Source organism: Scyliorhinus torazame, chromosome 15 (genome assembly GCF_047496885.1).
Source record: "Scyliorhinus torazame isolate Kashiwa2021f chromosome 15, sScyTor2.1, whole genome shotgun sequence".
NCBI classification, from domain to species: domain Eukaryota; kingdom Metazoa; phylum Chordata; class Chondrichthyes; order Carcharhiniformes; family Scyliorhinidae; genus Scyliorhinus; species Scyliorhinus torazame.
The window spans coordinates 174,109,062-174,131,823 of record NC_092721.1 but is presented as its reverse complement, the minus strand read 5'-3'; the positions used below and the strand labels follow the sequence as shown (position 1 = coordinate 174,131,823).

The 22,762-nt window shown below is 49.7% G+C and overlaps 1 protein-coding gene across 1 annotated transcript in view; it reads right to left on the bottom strand.

Annotated features, from left to right (window-relative positions):
- Positions 1-22,762, bottom strand: part of LOC140391997 (rho guanine nucleotide exchange factor 17-like) — a 570,574-nt gene that overhangs the window by 106,712 nt on the left and 441,100 nt on the right. The window contains exon 6 of the mRNA XM_072477120.1: positions 12,352-12,546. Coding sequence (XP_072333221.1) covers positions 12,352-12,546 — 195 coding nt within the window. The remainder of the gene's footprint in view (positions 1-12,351; positions 12,547-22,762) is intronic.

The following is a 22,762-nucleotide window of genomic DNA, read 5'->3' as shown; positions in this document are numbered from 1 at the left end:
AGTGTGTCACTGTGTGAGGAGATAATGTGTCACTGTGTGACGGGATAGTGCTGTCAGTGTGAGGAGACAGTGTGTCACTGTGTGAGGAGATAATGTGTCACTGTGTGACGGGATAGTGCTGTCAGTGTGAGGGGACAATGTGTCACTGTGTGACGGGACTGAGCTGACAGTGTGAGGGGACACTGTGTCACTGTGTGAGGAGACAGTGTGTCACTGTGTGAGGAGACAGTGTGTCACTGTGTGACGGGACAGTGCTGTCAGTGTGAGGGGACACTGTGTCACTGTGTGACGGGACAGTGCTGTCAGTGTGAGGGGACACTGTGTCACTGTGTGAGGAGACAGTGTGTCACTGTGTGAGGGGATAATGTGTCACTGTGTGAGGGGACAGTGCTGACAGTGTGAGGGGCAGTGCTGTCACTGTGAGGGGATAATGTGTCACTGTGTGAGGGGACACTGTGTCAGTGTGAGGGGACAGTGCTGTCAGTGTGAGGGGATAATGTGTCTCTGTGAGGGGATAATGTGACACTGTGTGAGGGGACACTGTCAGTGTGAGGGGACAATGTGTCACTGTGAGGGGATAATGTGTCACTGTGTGAGAGACTGTGTGAGAGACTGTGTGTCACTGTGTGAGAGACTGTGTGAGAGACTGTGTGTCACTGTGTGAGAGACTGTGTGTCGCTGTTAGGGGATAATATGTCACTGTGTGAGGGGACACTGTGTCAGTGTGAGGAGACAGTGTGTCACTGTGTGAGGGGACACTGTGTCAGTGTGAGGAGACAGTGTGTCACTCTGTAAGGAGACTGTATGTCACTCTGTGAGGCACTCTGTGAGGAGACAGTGTGTCACTGTGAGGGGATAATGTGTCACTGTGTGAGGGGACACTGTGTCAATGTGAGGAGACAGTGTGTCACTGTGTGAGGGGATAATGTGTCACTGTGTGAGAGACTGTGTCACTGTGTGAGGGGAAACTGTGTCAGTGTGAGGAGACAGTGTGTCACTGTGTGAGGGGATAATATGTCACTGTGTGAGGGGACACTGTGTCAGTGTGAGGAGACAGTGTGTCACTGTGTGAGGGGACACTGTGTCAGTGTGAGGAGACAGTGTGTCACTGTGTGAGGAGCAGCCTGACCCTGCGTGAGGGGCAGCGTGACCCTGTGTGAGGGGCAGCGTGACCCTGTGTGTGTGGCAGCGTGACCATGTGTGTGTGGCAGCGTGACCCTGTGTGAGGGGCAGCGTGACCCTGTGTGTGTGGCAGCGTGACCCTGTTTGAGGGGCAGTGTGACCCTGTGTGTGTAGCAGCGTGACCCTGTTTGAGGGGCAGCGTGACCCTGTGTGTGTGGCAGTGTGACCCTGTTTGAGGGGCAGCGTGACCCTGTGTGAGGGGCAGCGTGACCCTGTGTGTGTGGCAGCGTGACCCTGTGTGAGGGGCAGCGTGACCCTGTTTGAGGGACAGCGTGACCCTGTGTGTGTGGCAGCGTGACCCTTGTGTGTGGCAGCGTGACCCTGTGTGTGTGGCAGCGTGACCCTGTGTGTGTGGCAGCGTGAACCTGTGTGAGGGGCAGCCTGACCCTGTGTGAGGGGCGCGTGACCCTGTGTGTGTGGCAGCATGACCCTGTGTGTGTGGCAGCGTGACCCTGTGTGTGTGGCAGCGTGACCCTGTGTGTGGAGCAGCGTGACCCTGTGTGAGGGGCAGCGTGACCGTGTGTGTGGCAGCGTGACCCTGTGTGAGGGGCAGCGTGACCCTGTCTGAGGGGCAGCGTGACCCTGTGTGAGGGGCAGCGTGACCCTGTGTGTGTGGCAGCGTGACCCTGTGTGTGGAGCAGGGTGACCCTGTGTGTGTGGCAGCATGACCCTGTGTGAGGGACAGCATGACCCTGTCTGAGGGACAGCATGACCCTGTCTGAGGGGCAGCGTGACCCTGTGTGAGGGGCAGCGTGACCCTGTGTGTGTGGCAGCATGACCCTGTGTGAGGGACAGCGTGACCCTGTGTGAGGGGCAGCGTGACCCTGTGTGAGGGGCAGCGTGACCCTGTGTGAGGGGCAGCGTGACCCTGTGTGTGTGGCAGCGTGACCCTGTGTGTGTGGCAGCGTGACCCTGTGTGAGGGAACAGTGTGTCAGTGTGAGGGGCAGCGTGACCCTGTGTGAGGGGACAGTGTGTCAGTGTGAGGGTCAGTGTGACCCTGTGTGAGGGGCAGCGTGACCCTGTGTGAGGGGACACTGTGTCAGTGTGAGGAGACAGTGTGTCACTGTGTGAGGGGACACTGTGTCAGTGTGAGGAGACAGTGTGTCACTGTGTGAGGGGATAATGTGTCACTGTGTGACGGGACTGTGCTGACAGTGTGAGGAGACAGTGTGTCAGTGTGAGGGGATAATGTGTCACTGTGTGACGGGATAGTGCTGTCAGTGTGAGGGGACAGTGCTGTCAGTGTGAGGGGATATTGTGTCACTGTGTGAGGAGACAGTGTGTCACTGTGTGAGGGGACAGTGTGTCACTGTGTGAGGGGACAGTGTGTCACTGTGTGAGGGGACAGTGTGTCACTGTGTGACGGGATAGTGCAGTCAGTGTGAGGGGACAGTGCTGTCAGTGTGAGGGGACAGTGTGTCACTGTGTGAGGGGACAGTGTGTCACTGTGTGAGGGGACAGTGTGTCACTGTGTGAGGGGATAGTGCTGTCAGTGTGAGGAGACAGTGTGTCACTGTGTGACGGGATAGTGCTGTCAGTGTGAGGAGACAGTGTGTCACTGTGTGAGGAGATAATGTGTCACTGTGTGACGGGATAGTGCTGTCAGTGTGAGGGGACACTGTGTCACTGTGTGACGGGATAGTGCTGTCAGTGTGAGGAGACAGTGTGTCACTGTGTGAGGAGATAATGTGTCACTGTGTGACGGGATAGTGCTGTCAGTGTGAGGGGACAATGTGTCACTGTGTGACGGGACTGAGCTGACAGTGTGAGGGGACACTGTGTCACTGTGTGAGGGGACACTGTGTCACTGTGTGAGGAGACAGTGTGTCACTGTGTGAGGAGACAGTGTGTCACTGTGTGACGGGACAGTGCTGACAGTGTGAGGGGACACTGTGTCACTGTGTGAGGGGATAATGTGTCACTGTGTGACGGGATAGTGCTGTCAGTGTGAGGAGACAGTGTGTCACTGTGTGAGGGGATAATGTGTCACTGTGTGACGGGATTGTGCTGTCAGTGTGAGGGGACAGTGTGTCACTGTGTGAGGAGATAATGTGTCACTGTGTGACGGGATAGTGCTGTCAGTGTGAGGAGACAGTGTGTCACTGTGTGAGGAGATAATGTGTCACTGTGTGACGGGATAGTGCTGTCAGTGTGAGGAGACAGTGTGTCACTGTGTGACGGGATAGTGCTGTCAGTGTGAGGAGACAGTGTGTCACTGTGTGAGGAGATAATGTGTCACTGTGTGACGGGATAGTGCTGTCAGTGTGAGGGGACAATGTGTCACTGTGTGACGGGACTGAGCTGACAGTGTGAGGGGACACTGTGTCACTGTGTGAGGAGACAGTGTGTCACTGTGTGAGGAGACAGTGTGTCACTGTGTGACGGGACAGTGCTGTCAGTGTGAGGGGACACTGTGTCACTGTGTGACGGGACAGTGCTGTCAGTGTGAGGGGACACTGTGTCACTGTGTGAGGAGACAGTGTGTCACTGTGTGAGGGGATAATGTGTCACTGTGTGAGGGGACAGTGCTGACAGTGTGAGGGGCAGTGCTGTCACTGTGAGGGGATAATGTGTCACTGTGTGAGGGGACAGTGCTGTCAGTGTGAGGGGATAATGTGTCTCTGTGAGGGGATAATGTGACACTGTGTGAGGGGACACTGTCAGTGTGAGGGGACAATGTGTCACTGTGAGGGGATAATGTGTCACTGTGTGAGAGACTGTGTGAGAGACTGTGTGTCACTGTGTGAGAGACTGTGTGAGAGACTGTGTGTCACTGTGTGAGAGACTGTGTGTCGCTGTTAGGGGATAATATGACACTGTGTGAGGGGACAGTGCTGTCAGTGTGAGGGGACAATGTGTCACTGTGAGGGGATAATGTGACACTGTGTGAGGGGACACTGTCAGTGTGAGGGGACAATGTGTCACTGTGAGGGGATAATGTGTCACTGTGTGAGAGACTGTGTGAGTGACTGTGTGTCACTGTGTGAGAGACTGTGTGAGAGACTGTGTGTCACTGTGTGAGAGACTGTGTGTCGCTGTGTGAGGGGATAATATGACACTGTGTGAGGGGACAGTGCTGTCAGTGTGAGGGGACAATGTGTCACTGTGAGGCGATAATGTGTCACTGTGTGAGAGACTGTGTGTCGCTGTGTGAGAGACTGTGTGTCGCTGTGTGAGGGGATAATATGTCACTGTGTGAATGGACAGTGCAGTCAGTGTGAGGAGACAGTGTGTCACTCTGTAAGGAGACTGTATGTCACTCTGTGAGGCACTCTGTGAGGAGACAGTGTGTCACTGTGAGGGGATAATGTGTCACTGTGTGAGGGGACACTGTGTCAATGTGAGGAGACAGTGTGTCACTGTGTGAGGGGATAATGTGTCACTGTGTGAGAGACTGTGTCACTGTGTGAGGGGAAACTGTGTCAGTGTGAGGAGACAGTGTGTCACTGTGTGAGGGGATAATATGTCACTGTGTGAGGGGACACTGTGTCAGTGTGAGGAGACAGTGTGTCACTGTGTGAGGGGACACTGTGTCAGTGTGAGGAGACAGTGTGTCACTGTGTGAGGGGATAATATGTCACTGTGTGAGGAGACAGTGTGTCAGTGTGAGGAGACAGTGTGTCACTGTGTGAGGGGACACTGTGTCAGTGTGAGGAGACAGTGTGTCACTGTGTGAGGAGCAGCCTGACACTGCGTGAGGGGCAGCGTGACCCTGTGTGAGGGGCAGCGTGACCCTGTGTGTGTGGCAGCGTGACCCTGTGTGTGTGGCAGCGTGACCCTGTGTGAGGGGCAGCGTGACCCTGTGTGAGGGGCAGCGTGACCCTGTGTGAGGGGCAGCGTGACCCTGTGTGTGTGGCAGCGTGACCCTGTTTGAGGGGCAGTGTGACCCTGTGTGTGTAGCAGCGTGACCCTGTTTGAGGGGCAGCGTGACCCTGTGTGTGTGGCAGTGTGACCCTGTTTGAGGGGCAGCGTGACCCTGTGTGAGGGGCAGCGTGACCCTGTGTGTGTGGCAGCGTGACCCTGTGTGAGGGGCAGCGTGACCCTGTTTGAGGGACAGCGTGACCCTGTGTGTGTGGCAGCGTGACCCTTGTGTGTGGCAGCGTGACCCTGTGTGTGTGGCAGCGTGACCCTGTGTGTGTGGCAGCGTGACCCTGTGTGAGGGGCAGCCTGACCCTGTGTGAGGGGCGCGTGACCCTGTGTGTGTGGCAGCATGACCCTGTGTGTGTGGCAGCGTGACCCTGTGTGTGTGGCAGCGTGACCCTGTGTGTGGAGCAACGTGACCCTGTGTGAGGGGCAGCGTGACCGTGTGTGTGGCAGCGTGACCCTGTGTGAGGGGCAGCGTGACCCTGTCTGAGGGGCAGCGTGACCCTGTGTGAGGGGCAGCGTGACCCTGTGTGTGCGGCAGCGTGACCCTGTGTGTGCAGCAGGGTGACCCTGTGTGTGCGGCAGCATGACCCTGTGTGAGGGACAGCATGACCCTGTCTGAGGGACAGCATGACCCTGTCTGAGGGGCAGCGTGACCCTGTGTGAGGGGCAGCGTGACCCTGTGTGTGTGGCAGCATGACCCTGTGTGAGGGACAGCGTGACCCTGTGTGATGGGCAGCGTGACCCTGTGTGAGGGGCAGCGTGACCCTGTGTGTGTGGCAGCGTGACCCTGTGTGTGTGGCAGCGTGACCCTGTGTGAGGGGACAGTGTGTCAGTGTGAGGGGCAGCGTGACCCTGTGTGAGGGGACAGTGTGAGGGTCAGTGTGACCCTGTGTGAGGGGCAGCGTGACCCTGTGTGAGGGGACACTGTGTCAGTGTGAGGAGACAGTGTGTCACTGTGTGAGGGGACACTGTGTCAGTGTGAGGAGACAGTGTGTCACTGTGTGAGGGGATAATGTGTCACTGTGTGACGGGACTGTGCTGACAGTGTGAGGAGACAGTGTGTCAGTGTGAGGGGATAATGTGTCACTGTGTGACGGGATAGTGCTGTCAGTGTGAGGGGACAGTGCTGTCAGTGTGAGGGGATATTGTGTCACTGTGTGAGGAGACAGTGTGTCACTGTGTGAGGGGACAGTGTGTCACTGTGTGAGGGGACAGTGTGTCACTGTGTGAGGGGACAGTGTGTCACTGTGTGAGGGGACAGTGTGTCACTGTGTGAGGGGACAGTGTGTCACTGTGTGACGGGATAGTGCTGTCAGTGTGAGGGGACAGTGTGTCACTGTGTGAGGGGACAGTGTGTCACTGTGTGAGGGGACAGTGTGTCACTGTGTGAGGAGACAGTGTGTCACTGTGTGAGGGGATAGTGCTGTCAGTGTGAGGAGACAGTGTGTCACTGTGTGACGGGATAGTGCTGTCAGTGTGAGGAGACAGTGTGTCACTGTGTGAGGAGATAATGTGTCACTGTGTGACGGGATAGTGCTGTCAGTGTGAGGGGACACTGTGTCACTGTGTGACGGGATAGTGCTGTCAGTGTGAGGAGACAGTGTGTCACTGTGTGAGGAAATAATGTGTCACTGTGTGACGGGATAGTGCTGTCAGTGTGAGGGGACAATGTGTCACTGTGTGACGGGACTGAGCTGACAGTGTGAGGGGACACTGTGTCACTGTGTGAGGGGACACTGTGTCACTGTGTGAGGAGACAGTGTGTCACTGTGTGAGGAGACAGTGTGTCACTGTGTGACGGGACAGTGCTGTCAGTGTGAGGGGACACTGTGTCACTGTGTGAGGGGATAATCTGTCACTGTGTGACGGGATACTGCTGTCAGTGTGAGGAGACAGTGTGTCACTGTGTGAGGGGATAATATGTCACTGTGTGACGGGATAGTGCTGTCAGTGTGAGGGGACAGTGTGTCACTGTGTGAGGAGATAATGTGTCACTGTGTGACGGGATAGTGCTGTCAGTGTGAGGAGACAGTGTGTCACTGTGTGAGGAGATAATGTGTCACTGTGTGACGGGATAGTGCTGTCAGTGTGAGGAGACAGTGTGTCACTGTGTGACGGGATAGTGCTGTCAGTGTGAGGAGACAGTGTGTCACTGTGTGAGGAGATAATGTGTCACTGTGTGACGGGATAGTGCTGTCAGTGTGAGGGGACAATGTGTCACTGTGTGACGGGACTGAGCTGACAGTGTGAGGGGACACTGTGTCACTGTGTGAGGGGACACTGTGTCACTGTGTGAGGAGACAGTGTGTCACTGTGTGAGGAGACAGTGTGTCACTGTGTGACGGGACAGTGCTGTCAGTGTGAGGGGACACTGTGTCACTGTGTGAGGGGATAATGTGTCACTGTGTGACGGGACAGTGCTGTCAGTGTGAGGGGACACTGTGTCACTGTGTGAGGAGACAGTGTGTCACTGTGTGAGGGGATAATGTGTCACTGTGTGAGGGGACAGTGCTGACAGTGTGAGGGGACAGTGCTGTCACTGTGAGGGGATAATGTGTCACTGTGTGAGGGGACACTGTGTCAGTGTGAGGGGATAATGTGTCACTGTGAGGGGATAATGTGACACTGTGTGAGGGGACACTGTCAGTGTGAGGGGACAATGTGTCAATGTGAGGGGATAATGTGTCACTGTGTGAGAGACTGTGTGAGAGACTGTGTGTCACTGTGTGAGAGACTGTGTGTCACTGTGTGAGAGACTGTGTGTCGCTGTTAGGGGATAATATGTCACTGTGTGAGGGGACAGTGCTGTCAGTGTGAGGGGACAATGTGTCACTGTGAGGGGATAATGTGTCACTGTGTGAGAGACTGTGTGTCGCTGTGTGAGAGACTGTGTGTCACTGTGTGAGGGGATAATATGTCACTGTGTGAATGGACAGTGTCACTGTGTGAGGGGACAGTGCAGTCAGTGTGAGGAGACAGTGTGTCACTCTGTAAGGAGACTGTATGTCACTCTGTGAGGAGACAGTGTGTCACTGTGAGGGGATAATGTGTCACTGTGTGAGGGGACACTGTGTCAATGTGAGGAGACAGTGTGTCACTGTGTGAGGGGATAATGTGTCACTGTGTGAGAGACTGTGTCACTGTGTGAGGGGACACTGTGTCAGTGTGAGGAGACAGTGTGTCACTGTGTGAGGGGACACTGTGTCAGTGTGAGGAGACAGTGTGTCACTGTGTGAGGAGCAGCCTGACCCTGCGTGAGGGGCAGCGTGACCCTGTGTGAGGGGCAGCGTGACCCTGTGTGTGTGGCACCGTGACCCTGTGTGTGTGGCAGCGTGACCCTGTGTGAGGGGCAGCGTGACCCTGTGTGAGGGGCAGCGTGACCCTGTGTGAGGGGCAGCGTGACCCTGTGTGTGTGGCAGCGTGACCCTGTTTGAGGGGCAGTGTGACCCTGTGTGTGTAGCAGCGTGACCCTGTTTGAGGGGCAGCGTGACCCTGTGTGTGTGGCAGTGTGACCCTGTTTGAGGGGCAGCGTGACCCTGTGTGAGGGGCAGCGTGACCCTGTGTGTGTGGCAGCGTGACCCTGTGTGAGGGGCAGCGTGACCCTGTTTGAGGGACAGCGTGACCCTGTGTGTGTGGCAGCGTGACCCTTGTGTGTGGCAGCGTGACCCTGTGTGTGTGGCAGCGTGACCCTGTGTGTGTGGCAGCGTGACCCTGTGTGAGGGGCAGCCTGACCCTGTGTGAGGGGCGCGTGACCCTGTGTGTGTGGCAGCATGACCCTGTGTGTGTGGCAGCGTGACCCTGTGTGTGTGGCAGCGTGACCCTGTGTGTGGAGCAGCGTGACCCTGTGTGAGGGGCAGCGTGACCGTGTGTGTGGCAGCGTGACCCTGTGTGAGGGGCAGCGTGACCCTGTCTGAGGGGCAGCGTGACCCTGTGTGAGGGGCAGCGTGACCCTGTGTGTGTGGCAGCGTGACCCTGTGTGTGGAGCATGGTGACCCTGTGTGTGTGGCAGCATGACCCTGTGTGAGGGACAGCATGACCCTGTCTGAGGGACAGCATGACCCTGTGTGAGGGGCAGCGTGACCCTGTGTGAGGGGCAGCGTGACCCTGTGTGTGTGGCAGCATGACCCTGTGTGAGGGACAGCGTGACCCTGTGTGATGAGCAGCGTGACCCTGTGTGAGGGGCAGCGTGACCGTGTGAGGGGCAGCGTGACCCTGTGTGTGTGGCAGCGTGACCCTGTGTGTGTGGCAGCGTGACCCTGTGTGAGGGGACAGTGTGTCAGTGTGAGGGGCAGCGTGACCCTGTGTGAGGGGACAGTGTGTCAGTGTGAGGGTCAGTGTGACCCTGTGTGAGGGGCAGCGTGACCCTGTGTGAGGGGACACTGTGTCAGTGTGAGGAGACAGTGTGTCACTGTGTGAGGGGACACTGTGTCAGTGTGAGGAGACAGTGTGTCACTGTGTGAGAGACTGTGTCACTGTGTGAGGGGACACTGTGTCAGTGTGAGGAGACAGTGTGTCACTGTGTGAGGGGACACTGTGTCAGTGTGAGGAGACAGTGTGCCACTGTGTGAGGAGACACTGTGTCACTCGTGAGGGGACAGTGAGTGTCCATGGTTGGCATTTTGCACCCCCGGCGACATAAGATCTCGCAAGAGACTAAATAGGCAGATTTCGCTGGTGAGATCTCACGACCTGATTGTCCCTGCTCTCCCGCCAGTGATGTAATGTAGTTCACATCCAGGACTATCCGGAACGTTATTGAAATACATTAGCATGTCATTAGCGGGCTTCCCTGCTGTATCTTCACCACCCCACCCCCAGCATTGGTTTACAACAGGTGAAGAGCAACGTGAACCAGGTGAGGAGACCACGCTGGGGCACATATAAGAACATAAGAACTAGGAGCAGGATTCAACCCCTCAAACCCGCTCCGCCATTCAATATGATCATGACTGTTCTCATCTCAGCCCCATCTCCACCTTCCTGCCCCTTCCCTCTAACCCTTCATCCCGCTATTAATTAAAAGCTATCCGTCTCCATGTTAAATTTATTTAGTGTTCTGACGCCCACTGTATTCTGGGTAGGGATTCACGACCCTTTGAGTTAAGTAATTCCTCCTCATTTTGGTTATAAATCTGCCACCCCTTAACCTAAAACTATGTGCTCTTGTTCTACAAAGTCCAACAAGAGGAAGCATCCGCTCTACGTCTACCCTACCAATCTTTAGCATCTTATATACCTCAATTAGATCTCTTCTCATTCTTCGGAAAGCCTAAACTGCTCAGTCTCTCTTCATTAGACATGTCCTTCAGTCGAGGGCGATTATATACACTGCGTATGGACCTGTGTCAAGGTTCAATTCTATTGGTCTGGTGTGGTTAAGGAGCTCGAGAGGATATTTGACAGGGTCTTAGAATTTGATCCTTAGTTCCTAATTCTGGGTCTTCCAGATAGGAAAGTTACTGACGTTAATGAAAAAAGGGTGTATCACATCCTGGCAGGATTCTCCGCCCCGCCATGCCACATTTCTGCCCCGGCTGGCCCACATTACGCCGCCTGTCAATGGGGTTTCCCATTGTGGGGCAGATCCACGCCGTCGGGAAACCCCCGGGGCGCCGACCAAACAGAGAATCCCGTCCCCTAACTCTTGCAGCTCGTGAAAATATCCTCTGCTCCTGGACATATATCCTTCAATTCAAAACTGGCATAAAATAGTCATGGAATGTATTCCTGACGTCTGTGATCCGTTCTAAGTCTGACACATTCTGTAAAGTTTGGGTCCCTATCTCAAATTTATAGGCTCCGCTTTGTCTGCAAGGTATCTCAAGAGCCAGTCTGCAAGTTGCGATCCTGTTGTACATAAAGGTGTGCTGCTTGATATATTATCCTGTCTTTTATATGGCCTTATCCACTTTCTCCCCATTTTCTGATTGATCCGGTGTTAGCTCTTAAGGACCATGGTTCTGAATTTATCCTGTATTGCTTATTCTTACATTTGCAGAAATATTTGTTCTGTACTGTACCAGTTGTGCTTTGAAACGTGTGTTGCGTTATTTGTAAAAGGTACTAAAAATATATATAAATATAGAAAATACAAGTCCTTCATTCCTTGAATCAACCTAATGAACCTTCTCTGAACCGCCTCCAGTGAATTTATGTCCTTCCTCAAGTAAGGGGTCCAAAACTGTGCGCAGTACACCAGGGGCGTCATTCTCCGCCGGCGGGAGTCTCCGTTTTGCCGGCGCCCGGGGGTTTTCCGACGGCGTGGGGCTGCCCCACAATGGGAAACCCCATTGACCGGCCGGTGTTACGGAGACTCCCGCCGGCCGGTCGGGGCAGAAATGTGGCGGGGCGGGTAGGAGAATTTCGCCCCAGATGTGGTCTCACCAATGCCCTATACAGTTGCAACAGAACAGGAAAGTACAGTCCCTTAGGGGAGGGGGACAGGCCAGTCCACTGCCAACGAGAGGCTTCTGCTGGGGCGGTCCGAGGGGGGGGCGGGAAATGTGCATGGGTGAGAGGGGTTCCTCTGTTTACGTGGGTGGGAGGTGTTCCCTGATTGCGTGGGCGGGGGGGGGGGTCTCAGTATCCGTTGTGTGGGGGTTCTTTGTTTTTATTTTTGTGCTGGAGACTGGGCGGGGTGCACCGATCTCTGGAAAGCCAATGTTGCTGGCCAGGCGGTTCCTGCCAGCATGCTGGCATGCGCCACGTCTTGAGCATCTTTTTTTATCATAATGCTAGAAAATATGGTGGGAAAAGCTGTCTGTGCAGCCGGCGAAACGTAAACCACTTTTCTCACCAGAGAAAGTACTTTGGGAAAACAATGGTAAATTCTACCTCATGAATTGAGTCTTTCTTCACTCTATCTTTATTCTCAAATTTATAGCTTACATTAACACTGCAATGAAGTTACTGTGAAAAGCTTCTAGTCGCCACATTCCGGCGCCTGTCCGGGTACACAGAGGAAGAAGTCAGAATGTCCAAATGACCTAACAGCACATCTTTTGGGACTTGTGGGAGGAAACCAGAGCACCCAGAGAAAACCCACGCAGACACAGGGAGAACGTGCAGACTCCGCACAGACAGTGACCCAAGCCGGGAATCGAACCTGGGACCCTGCTGCTGTAAAGCCATTGTGGTAACCACTATGCTACCATGCTGCCCAAAACTGAAGTAGAGCAGATATGAACTGAGGAAATCCTACTACGTATACTTTATGTGAACCAGAAAATATTGTAAGATGTTAGTCACCTCGATAAACATTAATGTGGTTCACAGTTTGTGACTGATTAAAACAGTTGTACCTCTTCATGGATCCGCACATCCATCATGCCTTCTATGTGGGATTCTATCTCTTGCAAGACGCGAGCCTCTTTCTCTGCCTCCTCTGCATTCTTCTTTCCCTTGTTTATCCTTTCAGCTAGCAACTTAATGTAACGCTGTGCTGCGAGCAGGCATGGGTGATCCGGGTGGTCATCAGGAGTGTGCTTCAGTAGATCCTGTCATGCAGAAAACAACATTTGTTCACTGGTTAGAGATGAATAAGCCACCATCTATCTCATTCAGTTGGATAGATTTGAGCCCAATAGCTTCAGCGATATCTTTTCTGGTAAATGTCTGAACAATGGTTACAATAGTTACTGTGAGGTGAGAAGTGGTTTTACAACGTCACAACGAGTATTACTGATCCTACAGCACATAATCAATGATCTATAAACAATATAATGATGAACATGAGTGAGGGGAAGTTGGTATTATTAGCTAATAAATGGTCAATACACTCAGAAATTAATCTTTCATCCACTATTCAAAGTGTGGACTACCGTAGAAACAGGTTCAGCATTTGGTCACCAACATTGACGAGTGTTTTGCATTCAGGGGACTCCTGCACTAGCCATCTGGTTCTCTTTACACACCGGTCACTCGTCCCCTCTCTGCCAGAAAAATCTTAAGCAACAAGGTGACCATCTCTAAAAATGTGCTGTTCACACAGTCTCAGCCTCATGGATGTGCCACAGTAACAGCAGCTGCCGCTAAAGCTCTGAAAGTTGGAGCCTGAGCTCCTGCAGCTAACGACACTTCCTCCACATTGTTCATTTGGTACATGAGAAGCCTCCTGGAGTTCCCACATGGAACAGGATTTGCATTCCAGAAGCTGAAATATGCTGCCATGCATCTCTAAGGTATTTCTTATGTAAAATTAGTGTTTAAACAATTATTTTAGTCCCGTAGATTAATTAGTTTATTAAATTAGTAAGTAATTAAAGATTCTTAGCTCTGAGTTCGACAGATCTCCCCACATTAAAGAACAAATAGAAAACTGCAATATTCACCAACCAATCACCAATGTGTTGTCCTCCGACAATACTTGAAGTTTTAAACTTTGTTATTACAGTGTTATCTCTCTCTGCTCCTTTTATCTCTGCTGTATTCGTGGGCCTCCAGCTGTTCCCGTACTACTTTCTCTGCAATTCCTTTTACACCATTTTACTCACAGTCCTCCAGCAGTGCTCTCTCTCTCCACTACTCCTTTTGTCACCGGTGCGCCCTCAGGCAGCTCCCTTCGCCAATCCTTTTATCTCTGCTGTCCTCTCTCTCTCCCTCTCCCTGTTCTTTGTATCTCTGCTGTGCTCTCGGGCCTCCCACTGTCCTGAGAGTGCCCTTTCTCCCTCTCGCTTCTGCTCATTTTATCTGTGCTGCGCTCACAGATCTCTCGTTGCTCTCACATAACCCTCTCTTCTCTGCTGTTTTACCCGGCTGTACCCATGGGCATCCTGCTGCTATCGTACTGCTTTTTCTTTCTTTCTCGCTCCGCTTTGCTTCAATGTTCCCCATTGTTCTCCTGATTAAGATTAGTGTCTCACAGGTTCATTGTCATCAAAATTGTTCTGTTGCGAATGTTGTTTTGTGCCAAATTGTTGCGAGCGAATTGCAATACAGTTAAAACTGTGCTCTGATCTTACATCTGAACTTGTCATGTGAAAGGCATCATTACAACTGAACTCCATCAAAATTAAGCCCAGTTACAGACTGATGCTGTCCATTTTGATACTGAAGCACTGAGTTCATGAAAGTTCACAATGTGATCTCTGACATTAGCCTGTAAAGAGTAATAATAGTTGGTCTCGGAATCACAGGCTGGGAAACAGAAGGGAAAAATGGTCTGGGTTTGGGTTTTAGATTGCTGTTCAGGGATTCTGCCAGACCATTGGAAATTGTAATATTAGACTCATCTGTGATATCTGTCATAGCTGAACAGCCTGACAATGCTAATTAGCCACGTCTGTAAAGGGTTAACATCAGAAGCACATAAGATGCTGATATAATAATGATCCCAGATCACATGACTAAGGAGTTAGAGAACTCCAACCTCGTGTAGAGGTCCAAATGTGTAAACATTTGCTGTAAATAAAGAGCAATGTTTTACAGAAACTACAGAATCAAGCAGCATACTTTGGGGGAATAGACTAAAAGGTCCCAGGCAAGCGACCACGAGGAAGCGATGATGGATAGAAAAGATTTATTTACCTACTCAATATACTTTTTACTCCCCGAAGGGTCTCCCGGTCCCAACCCACTCTCGGGCCGGGGTATTTATGACTTTAGGCACCCTGAGTTAAGGGTGCTCCGTTCCTTCATCGAGAGATATCATACTCAGGCCACGGGGAACCTGATGGTCCAAATCCCGTGGCCTTGGGTCGGGTTATAACATAGACAGTAATAATAACAACCTTTATTAGTGTCACAAGTAGGCTTACATTGACACTGCAATGAAGTTACTGTGAAAATTCCCTAGTCGCCACACTCCGGCGGCGCCTGTTCAGGTACATTGAGGGAGAATTCAGAATGTCCAATTCATCTCACAAGCACGATTTTCGGGGCTTGTGGGAGGAAACTGGAGCACCCGGAGGATACCCACGCAGACACGGGGAGAACGTGCAGACGCGGCACAAAGAGTGACCCAAGCCGGGAATAGAACCCGGGTCCCTAATGCTGTGAAACAACAGTGCTAACCACTGTGCTACCGCGCCGACAATCCCCAAAACGCACATCCAGGCCCTGACCACACAACAAACAAACTTCACACTTGTTACTAAGGTAACAGAGCAGGGGTGTGTCCAGCTCAGTGGAACTGCACTTCAACAGTAATGATCCCCTTCAGGTACACTCAGGAAAAACATTGGGTTGGTGGTGGTGGATGGGGGTGAGGGTAGGGAGAGGTGTAGGGCATACAAATAAAGAGAAATGATTCTGAAATTGTTGTGAAATATTTGTCAGTGAAATAAGCGAAAGAAGAAACATGATTTATCACACATGTAGATGCTGGGTACTGGCTATTTGTAGCCAAGTAGGATTACTGTCTCCTTTGCTGGCTTCAGTAAAAAGAACAGTGTCCGTACTTCATATTTCACTGGTATTTAGCTTGGCTGACTACATGGGTCCTGAATTTGTACAGCCATCAGGGTCAAAATCCAGCATTATGATTGTGCCGCCTTTGATAGTCCTCGGCTGCTGTTTACACAGTGTTACCTTCATAAAGTTCTTGTATATATAACGGCAAAGGACAACAAACACTACTGGAGTGTGAATTTATTTAAATTTCAAAATTTGCATGCGGTTTCTTCTAATGCCCTAAATGTTACTGTAATAAAATAAGTTGTTTGTTATACTATGAGGAACATTCACAGGGCTCAGATCGTTTTACTAGGACGATGGAATGTGTTTTGTAAAACAATAATGGACAGCTAGCCTTTGATAAATGTATTATCATGGGGTTTATCACAGTTATAAAATAATCCGTTATCTTCTTTTATGACTATCTTTATTCTAAGCTGACTTGTTCCATATCCCCAGTGTTCTGGCCAATATTTACATCTCAGCCAACATCAGAAAGAAACAGTCCAGCTGGGTGATGATCACATTGACGTTTGTGCACAAATTGGCTGCTGTACTTCCTGCATTATACAATGATGACACTACAAAAGTGCCTAATTGACCACAAAGCATTTGGGGGGACATCCTGAGATTGTGAATGCTGCTATATAAATGCAAGTCCTCCCACCTTTCTGGGTCCGCTTAATATATAGGGAACAAGAAAAAGATCGATCACTTTTATTTAAACTTAGAAAGTCACATTTACATTTTAAATTTTTCTTAATCCCAATTCAGTAGGTACCAGAGACGGTGGAATTTGAAGTGGAATCTGTGCTCAACGCGATTCGGGTTTTCACAATGTTTAGCGAAAGTTTGAAAAACATCAATAGCCACGCTCTAAGGGGGAATTAATCATTATTGGGTGTATCTGCTAATTACCTCTACAGGAAGACTTTGAAAGTTAAGATGACCCTTTTGAATGTTAGGACAGTAAAAACTAAGCTTTCAAAGCTTTCAAATGCAATTTTTATTGTCATATTTGTGACTAATGTAACTCAATATGACTAGAAAATTGCTTTGTACATTCTCTTTAAAGGTACATTTCAGCAGCTTAAAATTGTGTTACTCAGAGGTGTGGATTGACACTGTGAGTAAGAACGATATTTTACACTAAACCTATTTTCATCTGTTTTAATCAAACTCCACCAGGCTACTGCTTTTAAAGATGAAGGAAGATTACCTAAAGCATTATTTTTCTAAAGAGCACCTTATGTTTTAACCTGCTGTCCAATTGCACAGGTTCATGCAGAATTTGCATTTGGTGGTGTGCAAATCAGTTTGAGCGGATACTCGGGGAAAATGACAATTTTCGAAACAGCCGTAGTGTTGGGCACAATTTTGTGCCAAAATAGTCGATGGCGCCCCAAGTGGAAACTCCGCCCCAAATTCTTATCAGCTTCTTTCCCTGTAACCTAGCACTGAATATAATTCATGTAAGTGGTATTAGACAGGACGTGTCCAGTGGTTTATGCACCATAAGGGCATCATTCAAAATCAGTGTGTTGCCAGTGCCAAAGATTGTTGTAATTTTATTCAGGATGCTTCCTTCGTCAGTTGGAATGATGTGTTGCTAATTTCAGGAGTGTAATTCAAGCTTGATTCAGCCTGACTTCCAGAGCTGCCTACCACTCCAGTTTACTTTCCTCAGGTTTGTGATGGAGTTTTACTGTCTTGGAGCTGCCTCGCCAGCTCACTTGTCTTTACTGCGATATCCTTCCCTGCTCAGAAGGAACATGAAGCATGCTGGTAGCTGATTTAAACATCCTCTCCAATTTGGGCTCTCTATCCCTCAGTCCTATTTACTTAATTCCCAAATCAGGGAAATTGATCACTTGACTTCATTTGAAATAAATCCCAATTCCAGTGTTCCTCAATCCCTACAGTTGAATTGGACATTCTGAATTCTCCTTCTGAATACCCGAACAGGCACCAGAGTGTGGCGACTAGGGATTTTCATAGTCACTTCATTGCAGTGTTAATGTAAGCCTACTTGTGACAATAATAAAGATTATTGTTATGAGGAGAGCAACTCCCAACACTGCAGGGCTTGCCTTTGTTTACTTTATGAATTACTGGGCTAGGTTTTACAGGGCGCCAAGGAGTCCAGTTTAGTCTGGGTTTGGGGAGTGAGGGGGATGGGTGGGCCAGGTTCAAGAAGGCTGGGGAAGGTTTAAAGGGGGCGAATTACACCAAGAGAGTGGGGTGCCTCTGTTGTCAGTGCAGACTCGATGGGTCGAATGGCCTCCTTCAGAACTGTAGGGATTCTATAATGGACTCAGGGTACCTGTGAAGAAGGATTTTCCCCACTCTCCCTTGCCCAAACCGGACGGGCTGCCGTTGGTGAAATACTGGCGGGAGTGTGATAAGGTAGTTCTTTGAAGAGATAACAAATAGGTTAAACCAAGGAGAGCCAATGGATGTTATCTATCTTGACTTCCAAAAGGCCTTTGATAAGGTGCCTCACGGGAGACTGCTGAGTAAAATAAGGGCCCATGGTATTCGAGGCAAGGTACTAACATGGATTGATGATTGGCTGTCAGGCAGAAGGCAGAGAGTTGGGATAAAAGGTTCTTTTTCGGAATGGCAACCGGTGGCGAGTGGTGTCCCGCAGGGTTCAGTGTTGGGGCCACAGCTGTTCTCTTTATATATTAACGATCTAGATGACGGGACTGGGGGCATTCTGGCTAAGTTTGCCGATGATACAAAGATAGGTGGAGGGGCAGATAGTATGGAGGAGGTGGGGAGGCTGCAGAAAGATTTAGACAGTTTAGGAGAGTGGTCCAAGAAATGGCTGATGAAATTTAAACGTGGGCAAGTGCGAGGTCTTGCACTTTGGAAAAAAGAATAGAGGCATGGACTATTTTCTAAACGGTGACAAAATTCATAATGCTGAAGTGCAAAGGGACTTGGGAGTCCTAGTCCAGGATTCTCTAAAGGTAAACTTGCAGGTTGAGTCCATAATTAAGAAAGCAAATGCAATGTTGTCATTTATCTCAAGAGGCTTGGAATATAAAAGCAGGGATGCACTTCTGAAGCTTTATAAAGTACAAGTTAGGCCCCATTTAGAATACTGTGAGCAATTTTGGGCCCCACACCTCAGGAAGGAAATACTGGCACTGGAGCAGGTCCAGCGGAGATTCACACGGAGGATGCCCGGGAATGGTAGGCCTAACATACGATGAACGTCTGAGGATCCTGGGATTATATTCATTGGAGTTTAGGAGGTTGAGGGGAGATCTAATAGAAACTTACTAGATAATGAATGGCTTAGATAGGTTGGACGTAGGGAAGTTGTTTCCATTAGCAGGGGAGACTAGGACCCGGGGGTACAGCCTTAGAATAAAAGGGAGTCACTTTAGAACAGAGATGAGGAGAAATTTCTTCAGCGAGAGAGTGGTGGGTCTGTGGAATTCATTGCCACAGAGGGCGGTGGGGGCCGGGACGTTGAGTGTCTTTAAGACAGAAGTTGATAAATTCTTGATTTCTCAAGGAATTAAGGGCTATGGAGAGAGAGCGGGTAAATGGAGTTGAAATGAGCCATGATTGAATGGTGGAGTGGACTCGATGGGCCGAATGGCCTTACTTCCGCTCCTATGTCTTATGGTCTTATGGTCTAAGGCCATTAAGTGGCTATTAATTGGCCATTTCAAGGCCTCAAATAGGCATGAGAATTTCAGACAGATCAGGTAGGCAGTGGGAAGGCCACCCACTGGACTTTACATGGCTCCCCTGGTTTCAAACTCGCCGGGAAGGGAATGTAAAATCTTGCCCAATGTGTTCTACAGAATGCAGTGACAAAAATAGATGAACTGTATCTGATTCTGATGCGGAATTTCTGGCCTAATCCATATTGGAGCATGGCAGAGACGAGATCATTAGTCCCACTGTCTTTCCTTCAACAGGAAATGTTGGTTAGAAGAACAGCAACACAGGCAAGATGATGAACATGAATCAGGGGCAAAACCTAATGCATAGTGATAACAATTATAGAATTTCAAGTAGAAATTGGATTAGAAAAGACATTAAAGCTTGAAAGAGAAACTGAATAACCTAAAAAACCTAACAGGTCATTCAAGGCAGATTTACCGAGGAAATTTATCGAATTTAATATTTAAGCGCAGTGAATAAAATAAACATTTATCTGTAAGCTGTTATAATCCTTTTTATTTTTTTTCAAAGAAATGAATTCTATCCACACGTCAAATGCAAGACACTCTGTCTGCTACATTTACAAGGGATGTGCTGGATGTTAAATGATCTTGTTCCAGTCTTTGTGGCTATGATTCAGGAGAAGTTCAGGCCAAGTAGAAATCTCACTAAGCTGCTCAGTGGTCAGAGCCAACAGTAAGAACTCATTAAGGTGGCAATAAGCAGAATAAATGCTCCCCCATCCCTTTGTAAATACACACTCAGTCACCTGAAATATCCACAGCGCAATACTTAACCATACAATTAGTATCTGGAGCTTTACTATATGGAAATTCAAACTGTAACACTGCCAAACATTATGTATAACAACAGCATTAATAATTTTTGAAACACATGTGGATAGAGAATTTCCTAATCCAATAATTATACATGATGAAGTGGCTTCCTTTTTAATCCTTAGTGTAGATTGCTCTGGCATATATTCATTCATAGAAAACCTGAACAGGAATTTAGACCAATGTGATCACCGCCCATTTCCGTGTAGCTCAGGTCATTTGATTTCCCCTCCCACCCCACCATCAAGGCTGCAACATTCACCTTCCTGTTGAATCTGAAACTCCTCAGATGCTGATGCTGTCCGTGTCCATACGCAGCAATACCTCCTGGACAATATTCAGAAGTAACATTCGCACCGCACAAGTGCCAGGCAATGACCATCTCCAACAAGAGTGAATCTAACCATCTCCCCTGCACATTCAATGGAATTACCATCCCCACTATCAACGTTCATTATGGGGGGTTACCATTGACCAGAACCTGAGATTGATCAGCCATATAAATACTGTGGTTACAAGAGCAGGTCAAAGGCTAGGAATCCCATTTTTTGTTTATAAAATAGGTCATTGTTATTTGTGTTGTTATAATATTGTGTAAAGGATGCACAATGTACTGTGTTGGTTGACCAAAAATTTTCAATCAAATATTTATTTAAAAGAAAGGCTAGGAATCCTGCAGAGAATAACTTACCTCCTGACTCCCAAAACCTGTCCACCATCTAGTCAGGAGTGCGGTGGAATATTTTCCTGGAGGAGTGCGGCTCCAGCAACACTCAGGGAGCTCAACACCATTCAGAACAAACCCATCCTCTTGAGTAGCACCCCATCCACCAACTTAAACATTCACTCCCTCCACCACTGACGCACAGTGGCAGCCGTGTTGTATCATCTACAAGATGCTCTGCAGGGACTCACCAAGCACCTTCTAAACCCGTGTCCTCTATCATCTAGAAGGACAAGGGAAGTGGAAGGACACCACTGCCTGAAAATTCCCGCCCCCCCCCCCCCCTACCCTCACACCATCCTGACTCGGAACTAAGTCGCTGTTCATTCACTGCCACTGGTTCAAAATCTTTGAACTCCTTTCCTAACAGCACCATGGGAGTGTCCGCACCAGGTGGACTGCAACGGTTCAAGAAGGTGGCTCACGACCACAGATCAAGGATAATGAGGATAGGGCAACAAATGCTGGCCTAGCCAGCATATCTCTTGAAATACATTTTAAAACTGACCATTTAATTTAAAAAATGCTTTCCCCAAGCCCATTTTCATCGCTCTAATGGCAATCAGTTCGATAAGTTAACAACTTCAAAGTGTTAGTCGGAAAAAATTTAAATTAATGGACTTTTCCACAGAAAAATTATGAAGACTCTATTCTCGCTTGTTCGAGAACAAAGAATATGTTCACACAAACCTCACTGTTTTAAAAAAATGCATCATGTCCCTTCCTCATATTCATTGATGACAGCAGATTTAAGTTCCTTTAACCTATCATTACTGCTCATTATCTGAAGTTACTTTGGAGTCAGTCAAGAGGGGTTTAGCTCAACTTGGCACTAGCACCTTGCTTTTTGAGGCTGCAGTCAGCAATGGAACGGGAAGTAGACCTGGGAAGGCAGTCCCCGGATCTCTCACTTTCATCTGAATGTCCTGCTGTAAAATCTCAGGGGCAGCAGTGAGGCAAGCTTTCCAAAGGAAGGGAGGAAGGGGACAATCTCTCCAATTGAACAGCAGCGGAAGGATGTGAGTAGCAACCACCGACCTGGAAACAGCTGTGCACTAAGGATACAGGACCTCAGGAAGGCATGGCCTGAGTGGCAAACCCTTTCAAATACCAAGCCCTGCTCTCTGGTTCAACCGGCATCCTGTTACACAGCTCACCTCAGGGCAACCCATCTTACAGCTCCACTCATTCCTCTCCTCGCAGGCTCCTCACAGCCCCATCTCAGCAGCTAACACTCACCCTCACCCTATTGCCCTCTCATACTCATGCCGTGCCTCACAGACACCCTCCACAGTGTCCCCCCCCCCCCCCCCTTCCTCTCCACACAGGCCATTAAGAAAGCTCATGCTTCTCTGCTTTCTCTCCTTGCTGGAGAAGTACATAACTTGATGAGTGGTAGAGACCCAGTGGAGGGAGGGGGGAGGGGGGAAGTAGAGGAGGGGGAGGAAGGGAGCCATCAGGACAGGCCCCTTGATAGCCATTGACAATGCATGCCCACTTGGCCACTGAGAAGGTGGTCTTGTTCCAGGAATCGGCAGATATCAGCAATGAGAGTCCAGGTTTCCTGAGGGGCACTGATACTCAGACATGTCGATAGAGTTGACCCTCTTCCTGTAGACTCGCATCCTTCCAGATGAATCTTGGAATCTATCCCCTCTGCCCTGAGGCTGAGGAGAAGGCAGCTGATATTGATGCTGCGTCACTCCTGCTTATTGTGTTGCCGATGGTGTGGTTCCTGCTCTTGTCTTTTATCAGCGGTGGTGCAAGATAGAGCTGTATTAGCTGCTCCCATGCCATGGTCAAGTTTTGCAGCAAGGAAGGTGAGCCAAGTGCCGTCCAAGAGGTTGGAAATGACCAATCAAGTAATGACAGCATTCTCATGGAGAAGAAATGCAACAGCAGTCATTCAATGGCCATGGCTGAAGCTCTTCATTTTCACTGATCAAAGCCTTCCCAACTTGCCGCTGTTACCATTGAAGCTTTACAGTCCCCTCAGTGACCCTGGCGAGTTACTGGCAGGTCAGGAAACAAATCCCCTGGTAGGGAAATCCAAGCGTTAAAACAGTTCTTAAT